Here is a 10,542-nt window from a genome sequence, read left to right on the forward strand (position 1 = left end):
AATGCAAGCTTGAGGCTTTGAAACTGGAATAAAATAAATATTTAAAAATAAAAATCCGTTTCTAGCCCCTCTTCAGTATATCCATTTTTAATGTGCGTTTCTGCAAATTTCCATTGAGTTCTAGGTCAAAAAGTATGTTATTAAAATCATTTTTTCTATCGCTTGGTGTAAACTATCCCATTTTATTTCTTAATTTTACAATCTTTTTAATCGTTTAGATTACAAAAGAATTCTATTGATGAACACTGCGTTCGTTAAATGGCTTTTAGGGACCCAAATCCTGAACTAACTGAATGCTTTCGGGATTTTTAAGGAGGTCTCAAAGCTCGTAGGCTACGCGCGAGTTTGAGGTGTTGTGGGGTTGAAAGATCTCATTTCCATATTTCTCATTTCTCGTGGCTCGAGGTTAACTCTGTTTATAAGAGTCACTTACAATGGAACCCTGTTCATGATACCATCGTGTTTAGGGTTGCGCCCTAAAAATGAATCCTGAAAAATGCATGGTTACCCCAAATTTTCTTTTTAGATACCAAGAGGACTCGCTAAGTTCTGGGCTTCCTCCGCATAGTTTTAAACCGCGCAAAAATATCCCTGTATTAGTAGGCACCACCCATAGGAAACCTGGCAGTGAGTGTCTCGAGATAAGCAGAACGTATGCGCAGTAACAATAGAAGGTACCGTCCTTAAACAACTGCGAAAAGAAACCTGAAAACAAAAAGGAAAAGCTAAGGCTTGAACGGGATCGAAGCAGTCCAACGCGGTAGCAACGGCATCACTGCTTCTATTTGCTTTATGCGATTGAAGCTAAAGTAGCATGAGTAAATGTTTGATTCCGCGCCCAGCTTAAAGTTCAAGTTGTGTCAAGTTATACGTGTCATATACAGCTTACAAGCCAAACGTTGAATTAATTAAATACGATAACAAATAATAACTGAAAATACAGTTAGCCTACAGTTAGTCGAAAATTTAGCCACCTATTGTACGGAGTTAAAACCTGCGTGCTTTTCGAGCATTCATAAATTCATTAACTCAATCAAAAGGGGTTCCTTTGTTCTCATGAATGTCATTTGTTGGTGTTTTGTTTATTAGAGAACAAAAGCTTCAAAGTTACGCTTTATTGATTTTCAACAAATATGAATAATACAACAGTGGAATTATTTTAACGGTAACAGAAAATCTGCGCGGTTTTTTTTAGCGGCATTAGTATTTAACGCCGTGCGCTTAACCAATGGACCGGAGAATTGTAATGTCTGCTAAAAGCCCTGGAAATGGCTTGCTTGCAAGCTTGCCACGAATATGGTAAATTTTAAAAACTAAAGTGGCCAATACTGAACTGGAGAAGTAAAAAGCTTCAAGAAATATTGATTTGGTCGAGCGCACACCCGAGACTTTCTTCCGTTAGTAAATTCTATTATCATCGATAGCTCGTAACTTGAGCGAAGGAAAGTTCTGAGCTGGAAAATTTGCGATTTAAAGACTTTTATCTCTCAGTAGAAGGTAAGTTTTCATTTACTTTTTTTTATGGTAGCAATTTTATGCTGCATAGATGTTTTCAACCTGGAGACGTCAGTTTTTTAAACTTTGCCTCTTTAACGGTAATGTCTGGGTTCGGCTAGATGCCACCGATCTTTATCATATCCGAAATGACCAAAGAAAGCATTTGGTCCAATTAAAAAGCTATAATTTCTGGTGGATGTAAAAAAAATTGACATGTAGCTTTTGAAAAATGCAAAGCTGAGTTATATACATGACTACGGTTATTTCAACATAATTAATTAATATGCAAGTGGCATCAAAACTTAGCTATTTTACATGTAATCAAACTTCGCCTTACTACCATGTCAGTATTTGAGATTTTTGCTTGACTAAAAATTACTTTAATGCTAGATATTATAAGCAAGTCTAGTAAGGTTCTTTTTCATGTATCTTACTAGTTTATCCATAATTTGACAGTTCCGCTAAATTGCCAAAAGCCAAAAAACTTCGTCAAGTTGTTTACACTCTTCACGTAGTTTACACAGCTCCCGTGAAACACAGAAATAAATAAATTGGTCAGAATATTTTGTTGTCTTAAATAAACATTCATCGTTTCTTATTCCAATCTATATTTTAAGCGCCCGGTAGAAAAATTCCATAAAATAAAATATACATGAAATCTTTCTGTCTCATTAGTATGTTAATACATCTCTTTGTCACGCGAGTATAGATTTGGCGGGGAATGCATTTTCTCTCGTTTCGATGCGTTTGCTAAATATGTATACTTTGAGGCCTAATATGTCCGTCGCATCATCAGGCAGTCACTTCGTTATACTTAAAGTTCCAGATAACACTCAAATCTACACTCTGTTGAACTTTGAAATCATCCAAATCACAAAGTATTACATTCCTCGAGACTAAGTGCGAATTGCGATGCATAATTGGGACTATTAATTAAAGTTGGACAACTTTGTTTTTAAGATGTGAGGGCATCTGTCAGTTTTCACTTAGAGTTTCAAGAGTGTTTAACGTACAAACAAATTCTTCCTTTGCTGATTTAAACGATCATGACTTGGCTTTGTAACCCTTCACCGATTCAATAAGCATCCATAGTTGCAATGTATCGGATAATTATTTTACCCATGAGTGATTCAATCGGCATAATCTACTTTGCATTACTTAATTATTTGTCTAGCTTCTTTCTTAGAAAATATAATGGCTTGTAGCTCGTTTAAAAGAGTAATACTAATTTTACCTAACAGCGGCGGAAAAGAACCTTCCTCTCTCATCCCAAACGATTGTTCAAGTTTCTTGAGTTTACACCAAAAAGTTATAAATTGTTCATGCGATCTTTTAGTCGGGAAAAAGATCAGGTTGTTCTGTGGGGAAGACAAATATGACAGTACTTTTAGCGCCAAATTTACTCAAAACTACAATAGGACGAAAGACTAAAGTACTTCAACTATAACGACTGTAAATATTGTTGTTTTCGATTTGGGTACACAATAATGCTTAGTTCTACTGAGCTCCAACAAGTTTTTTTTCAGAACCTAAGGAAGGTTGTGAAAAATGGTGAATTGACGAGAAAATCACTTGTTTTTGGAAAATCTTGTTCTTTGAAGAAACTCGATTAAATCTTTACTCCCTTTATACTTAATCATTGAATAAAGTTCGAATCTACAGAATACATTTTAAAGAGGACGTTTTTGGTTCTTCAACATCTGTTGCCGTGAAATTCTTGAGAGATTTTGCACTAATATATCCATCATACCTAAACAAAGGAATTTAGGCGCGAAATTTTTAGTACACCCACAAAGACTGCAAGAAGACTAAGTCACTTGGATAATTATGTGCATCGGTTTTTAATAGCCCAAGTTTCGCGCTCAATTTTCCCTCTAAAAAGATTTATGTTGCATTGTTATTAGCTCTCCAAAATTACAATGAATATTTTGTTTCGCTCTTGTTGTTTGGGGACTCGGTTGTGCAGTGTTCAGCGCGTCGGAATTTCGATTGGATGGTCGGATGATCGAAGGGTCGTTGTTTCGAGGCTAGGTTGGTTTCTGCATTACTGTGTTTGTTTCCTTAAACAAGAAACTTTGCTTCGCATTGTCTCTTGTCACCCAGGTGTTAAAGGGATACCCTTGGAGACTTACTGCTCGCTGGGGGCACCCATGCGATGGACTAACATCCCATCCAAGAAGGAGTAGCAATATTCCTAGTTGCTTCATCCTACAGAAACCGGGTTAAATTCCAGCCGTGTGGGAGCGTAGAGCGACCTTACCCTTACCTTGTTGAAAAAAAAAAAAAAAAAAAACTAGACATCAACAAAAAACTGCACAATCTTTTCATAGATTCCCAGAGGTAACCTTCAGTCACTAAATGCCCTTTTTAATTGTTCTCAAAACCACAAAGTTTGACAATACAAAGGAGAGCTAGTGATAAGTACTTTCCTGTGGTGCTTTACAAGGTTATTTCAACTTTTATCACACGTTAACGTTATAACACCTTTGTTCCTTCATAGAGAATTCTAGACCACTTGACAGATGAACGTGGACAAAGTTCTGATTATAATTGTCTCCGTCGCTCTCTCGTTATTTATCATCTTGTACATTTTTCTGGTGATAAAGTTCCTTCTGAAGAGGGCCCGAGAGCAAGGGCCAAATGATGACCCAGCGCCTTCTTTTTTAAATCACTTCTCGATGTGGTACCCGAAGAGTGTGGGGCAAACCAAATGCATTCCTGTACAGCCAAGGACCTACGAGGAACTACAAAAGGTAACGTAGCTTAGCACACCTCTATTGAATCCCCCCTTTACCATCGAAGCGTGGACACTTTCATCTACAGACCTCTACAGCCACCATAAATAGCATCCGGATCGAAGTATCATTTAAAGGTTTACGATCGAGTTCATTAGGTTTCAACGAGATTGGTTGAAATGCTTGGAAAAAAAAGCTATAAAAGTTGTTCTTTTTCAATTCAGGTTATCACCCTAGTTGGTTTTGATTTTGCTACTCCGAACTCGCCGGTTTTCTTCTTCCTTTCTCCAGCGCCCGCTCCTACCTAAACAAAAATTTCCAAATTTCAATTCAATCTCAATATTTCAGAATTTCTGAACATAACCCACCTCAGTTTCGGGTGTTGTTGGTCTAAAAATCATGATTTTATTTTTATGACATCTAACGTCTCGTACACCTGCGCTATAACTGGTTAGATTTGCAATGATCGCCCTCTCATTAAGCTCTCCTACCCCGTCTTGAAACACACAATCACCCGTCAATGATAATTCTCTCACAATATATTAAGCAACGATGATACATGAGTGTAAAGGTTCTTTGCAGAGTGAAGAGAAGTTACTGGATACAGGGTCCACGAACGCGCCACCCGAAAAGACCGCTGGGAAAATAAAGTTCTCTTTGCAGTACGATTCCATGAGGTAACTTCACAAGGCAATCTAGAACCTGGGCTCGCTTGCATAAAGCATTAGTGCTCCCAACAATAGCGTAGCTCCACTGCTAACTTTATAAATCACTTTATCACTTTATGATCACAATTCTTTGATTCGCTCTGACGAAGGGCTAACGCTCGAAACGTCAGCACTCGAATCTCTTTACGGTGGCCAATTTACCTTTAGAGAAGTGGGAATTTTCTGCAGTCGTTCCTGCATGCGAAAGGATTTTTTTGTGCTCTTATTGAGTTCCTTTTCTTAATAAATTGTTTTCATTCGAGTGATCCAATATACCGCTAGAGAAAACCCTTCAGAACGAAGAGAATGGTTGGAGAAATTAAACCTCCACTTATCTTAAGATGCTTATGCGAACACTCCCTTAAGCATAAAACCAGACTCTAGAACACTTTAGCACTTTGGTAAGGATTCATTCACTAGATAAGTTATGCCTCCTTCAAGAACCCCTGCCATGAACCTGCGTTCGAGCTTTTTAAGCTTTCGGCAAGGTAAATAAGCCATTTTATTCAGGGCCATTACATTTTTGTTATTTTTTTTTTTTGTAATAACTAATATTTCATTTAAGGTCTCAAGTAGTGTAGGATTTTATGTAGTTAGAGAATAATACTCGATTCAACAAAGTGCTATGACTGAAATACGTTTAATTCTGTTCAACAAATTGTCGTGTGCAATCAAAAGAACCTTCCATCCTTTTTGTTGAAGAATTTCTTGTTTCACGACTCGGGAAGCTTATTACAATGTCGCTACCTTGATTATACCATACGTGGATTATCCCTTTAGCCATGCATATGCGAACGTTTTTTTATTACATTTGTCCGTACAGGTCAACACTTATGGTCACTATCCACAAGGTACAGCTGCAAGAAGTTCCTTCCACCAAAGACTGCAACTATTACGTAACGCTAAAAATCCTTCCCCAGAATCACCGTTCGTTCCAGACCAAAGCGGTCAAGCAATGCAAAGCTCCAGAGTTTAAGGAGAAGTTTGAATTCTGCGTGACGTACGAGAAGTTGCAGGCCCAGAGCGTGAAGATGACGTTTTGTGGCTTTGACCGCTTCTCACAACACGAGCCTATTGGGGATCTCACGGTGCACCTCGCTGAACTAGAAGCGCGTGGGCTCAGCCTATCGAGGGAGATATTGCTGTTTCGTGACATTTATGCAGTTCCAAAGGTAATGTGGAAAACGTCTTTTAGCAAAAAACTTTTAAAAGTTTTCAAAGGCTTTGATAACGATTATGTTGTTTAAAATAACCGCCGATTTGGTTTGATTTAAGAAAAGGATTGACCGGAATGGTTGGTCTGACATAACAGTTTTGTCACGAGCTATGTATCTTAAACCCCAGGTGAACGTTCTACCATTACTGTAAAATTGCCGGTTCTGTATTGTAACGTTTTACTCTGACCCCATGTTAGATTATGTTTGATCATTATTATTTTTTATTTTTTTTGTAACTGTACTTTTTATTTTTTAAAACTAACAGTGTTACAAAAATATCAGCAATTAAAATCAGCTTCATCAGGCATAACTAACATTAATACAAAAAGTCGACACATACAACAAAAGACTTACAGATGGGAGAGGCGCTTACAGGAAAAAAAATAAAACAGCAACAACAACAATAATCATAAGTTAAGCAGTTTTCTACAGCCGTTTTCTTCACATAGTTTGATCGCTGCGGTGAAAAATAGTATTTACATCAGATAATTAAGGACAGTGATCATTGTTTCTTGTAAGACGAATGTTTCGTTTACAATCAGGTATTTCGGCTAACATTTTTATACATCAATTGTTGGATGTGTTAAACCCCAAGGAGGGGGGAATCCCATATTAAAGTGACAGTAGTGATCGTCGTACCTTTTAGGGGTTGAAATTTGTTGTTTGGTACCCGTTAGGGTGCTGAAATCTAAAATGACTTCCGTCAGAGGTGTGGTGGTACCTTTTAGGGTATTGAGCCGAAACGTGAGAGGAAGTGAATGTCAGTCAACTGATTTGGTACTCCGTAGGGGTTAAAAATTGTTCAAACCACGCCCACAAAACAGAATTCTGGTACCTCTTAAGGGTTCTGTTCAAAATTTCCGTCGATCATCCCCGTCACTTTTATATGGGATTCCTACCCCCGGGTGTTAAACAGCAATGTTTAGCTGGGGCTCTAGAAATCAAAAGCAAGAAAAATGGTAATACCCCTAGGATATCCGAAACTTTTCTTTTGTTTTTCAGGCGGCCGGAGTTCTTGGGGATCTTATGATGTCCCTGTGATTTATTTTTCAGGTGTCATTTGTTCTGGGGAGGAAATGATTGATATTTCTACTGATAGAACATATGACTCTTTTATTTCATTTTTCAGGCGTCAGGCGTTCTTGGAGAATTGATGATATCCTTGGGATATCTCAGACTCACTGAGAGATTAACCACAGTAATAATCCGGGCGAGAAATCTTCCTCGGGTTCAAAATGAAGAAGATCCAGGCGAGTTATATTGTGTATAACCTACCTGTGATGTTTGCATCCCACAGATTCTCAGACAACATCAAAAAAAGGTTTCTTTGTGAAGCTGGTTTAAAGATGTTGATACAGTTGTCAGTTAGCTTGCAAATTATGATATTTTGTAGTTTTATTGTGATCGGTTCAATGTAAGCCTTGAAGAAGCCTTGTGTTTGTTGTTTGTTGTAATTTATTTCATGTAAATTGGCTTCCTTGTTCTTTAACTCTCAAGATATTTTAGGAAGCCATTACTAAGATCACTATTATAAAGACCTTTTTATTTGCCTTTTTCACAGCTCCTTACGTCGAAGTGTCGCTCGTCCACGAGGGCAGAATACTCAAGCAAAAGAAAACACTCACAAAGGAACCCAACAGAAACCCAGTGTTCAACGAAACTTTGACATTTCACATACCAATTGGAATCCTGCATCAAACAAGCCTCATGTTGGCCGTGAAAAGTGACAATTCCAAGAAGACTGAGGACGAGGTTTTAGGGAAAATACTTCTCGGGCCAGCAACCACTGGGAACCAATTTGAACACTGGAATGAAATGAGAATTAACAACAAGCCAATAGCACGCTGGCATAAGCTGCTTGATTGACAGTTGGAATCATAGAATAGTCTTTTGATTTTTTTGTTATGGCCATTTTCGCAACTTGCGCGCGCGTGCGTCAAGGGAGCTTAAGCAACGACGACGGCAACGGCAACGAAAACGTCACACGAAAATATATCTTTATTTCATTTGTGCTACTTCGCTATTATTTCAACTCGCTCAACTTTTACAAAAATGGCGAACTATCCAGGAACCAAATTGTAGGAGTGGCGTACAAGTTAAGAAAGAAAATGAAAAATTCACCGCCGTGCGTTCACGTTCTCCACAAAACCTAAAATTTAGTCATTTTACGTTGTTGTTTTGCAGAGGAAGGTAAAGAAATGTACGAAAATGTAAAACGCACGTGCAGAGCGATTGTTTTTGCTCATTAAACCTATTGTTTTGCGGCGTTGTCGTTGGCGTTGCGGTCGTGGTTGCTTAAGCTCCCTTTATTTTTTTTGGTCGACATCGCCCATTTGACGATGTATTTTAAAATTGTGTAAAGGGGTTAGTTATTACTGCTGCGTCGGCAGGGAGTAGAAACGAATGTTTGGTTTATCAACAGAAAGGTAAATTGGCCATCGTAAAGAGCACTCGAATCTCTTTACAGTGACCAATTTACCTTCGTTTACATTCGTTTAAAAATTGTAATTAAGAACAAGATAAACGTTTCAAGTAAATAACTGCAACATTGAAAAATCCTGACTACTGAAAAAACTCAGTTGGGACTCCAACCCGCTGGACCTTGACGTTGCTGGTTTACCACTCTCGGAATTACCAAGATGTGATGGAAACAGTTCGTAGGCTAGATTTCAGTGTACGTTTTTACATGTTATGATGGCATTTTTTCGAGCATTTTAGTGAGACAAAGCATTTTGTATTTTTTTAAGAGAAAAATAAAAATATTTTAAGAGAAAATAACAACTGATACTCGATCATCTTTTTTGAATGAAACGCCAAGCAGCCAAGCAACCGAGCATCAGGATGAATTATAGATGACTTTATTTTTGTTGTTACATTGCGTTTGTGATATAAATATAAATTTGTTGTATAATTACTGCTTCATTGTGTATAATAACTCATTATCCGAACATTTTAGTGGAAAAAATGGAGTGGAAGCATGTTAGAGCGTAATCGTGTGCAAAAGCCTATCCCAGTGGCCCACTTCTCACGCTCTTATATAAAACTAATGTCCGTAGATTTTTAATATAGACGGGGAAACATAATTCTTCGGAAGAGAGGGGATTTCGGGTATTAATAGTTTATGGGCGCACATTATTCGATATTGATGGAGTTTTTATTTAAAAATTTGGAGTTTGCAATTGCATGTTAATTGTATCAAGTCATCTTTATTTAGGCAGGGTGGCCCTTTCAACACTAGGCTGGTATTAATAGAGGCCCTGCGTAATTCCTGACTACTTCAGAATAAAAAGCTTAAATATGTACAGTAAAAGTGTGGCCTGTTGCAAAGCTCGTTTTGTTCTAAGTTTATATGAAACTTCGTTAAATATTCTATCCTCTTCTTTAAAGTAAATTTCACCTATCCTGAAGACTGATACCAGCTTTTCCCTACGGTGCTGAACAAACGCGAAAAGTAATTTTTTTACAATATTTCTCCACGAAAAGGTGTAATCTTAATACTCGTTTTCCTTTGGAGACTATTATTTTTAAAGGTTTTTCATGTGTTGCATAGCTAGCGAAAGGCATCAGTTTAGTTAATTATTCAGATTATTGGCCGCGCTTTAGAGCTGTCAAGCTAAAATAGAAACACGCTTGTGCTTGTGTCACAAAACAGCAACACAAGAAAGTGATTAGCGGGTCGATAGCTTTCATTTGAATGGTCGCTCTTTAGGATTCATCCACAGACTCAAAAGTTAGAATCACCTTGTACAGCATAATAAACAGCACCACAGGAAAGTGCTGCTCAGTAGCTTCCATTTACCGAACATTGTTGCAATGGTCACTCCTAGCCGGGTCGACTGTACCACATAGCACAAATGCAGAGCCGATAAACAGCATCGGTGTATTGTGCATAAGTATTACTCAATCCAACCGGGAAGAACCGACCCAAGTTTAACCAGTAGTAATCCACTGCTGTCAACAATTTCACATTCTGATACTTCAGTTTTTCGTTTAGAATATGCCAGTTTAGTTGTCTTTATTCGAGTTATCCTTGCCGTTCTGTGGTCAAGCGTTAAGCCGACTTTGGTTTGTTCAACTTTCGATGCCTGTGTTTCAGAGAAAAGAACTTTTCGTTGCAGCATCCAGGGTGTATCCCGGAGGTCCGCGCCGTCAGATCTCAAATGCTAATCGAATGTTAAAGAAAATTGCATCTGGATAACCATCTTACCAATATTCGACCCGAAAACGAATAGCTTTGTACACCATATGCGCATTTCAGGCCTAACCCACATAAGCAGCCTATACTCTTATCCGCTTTTCAAGCCTAACAGTCAATGAAAACAACACTCCATTTGAGACAGTTTTTGAGAAACTTACTACTTCAGGTCAAAACGGATCAAAAATGAA

The 10,542-nt window shown here is 38.0% G+C and overlaps 1 protein-coding gene across 1 annotated transcript; it reads left to right on the plus strand.

Moving 5' to 3' along the window:
- Positions 1-1,186: 1,186 nt before the first annotated feature.
- On the plus strand, positions 1,187-8,609 carry LOC146474224 (synaptotagmin-10-like). The gene is made up of 6 exons (XM_085117556.1): positions 1,187-1,497; positions 3,998-4,250; positions 4,815-4,909; positions 5,763-6,111; positions 7,286-7,406; positions 7,718-8,609. The coding sequence occupies exons 2-6, from the start codon at positions 4,020-4,022 to the stop codon at positions 8,020-8,022; spliced, it is 1,101 nt and encodes a 366-aa protein (XP_084973682.1). The 5' UTR covers positions 1,187-1,497; positions 3,998-4,019; the 3' UTR covers positions 8,023-8,609.
- The last annotated feature ends 1,933 nt before the right edge of the window (positions 8,610-10,542 follow it).

This window comes from Pavona decussata, unplaced genomic scaffold (assembly GCF_977016875.1).
Source record: "Pavona decussata unplaced genomic scaffold, jaPavDecu1.1 SCAFFOLD_91, whole genome shotgun sequence".
Classification (NCBI taxonomy): domain Eukaryota; kingdom Metazoa; phylum Cnidaria; class Anthozoa; order Scleractinia; family Agariciidae; genus Pavona; species Pavona decussata.

Coding starts and splice junctions, on each gene's coding strand:
- LOC146474224 (XM_085117556.1), top strand. CDS start 4,020: ATGAACGTGGACAAAGTTCTGATTATAATTGTCTCCGTCGCTCTCTCG. Junction 4,251..4,814: donor CCTACGAGGAACTACAAAAG/GTAACGTAGCTT, acceptor GGTTCTTTGCAG/AGTGAAGAGAAGTTACTGGA. Junction 7,407..7,717: donor TCAAAATGAAGAAGATCCAG/GCGAGTTATATT, acceptor CCTTTTTCACAG/CTCCTTACGTCGAAGTGTCG.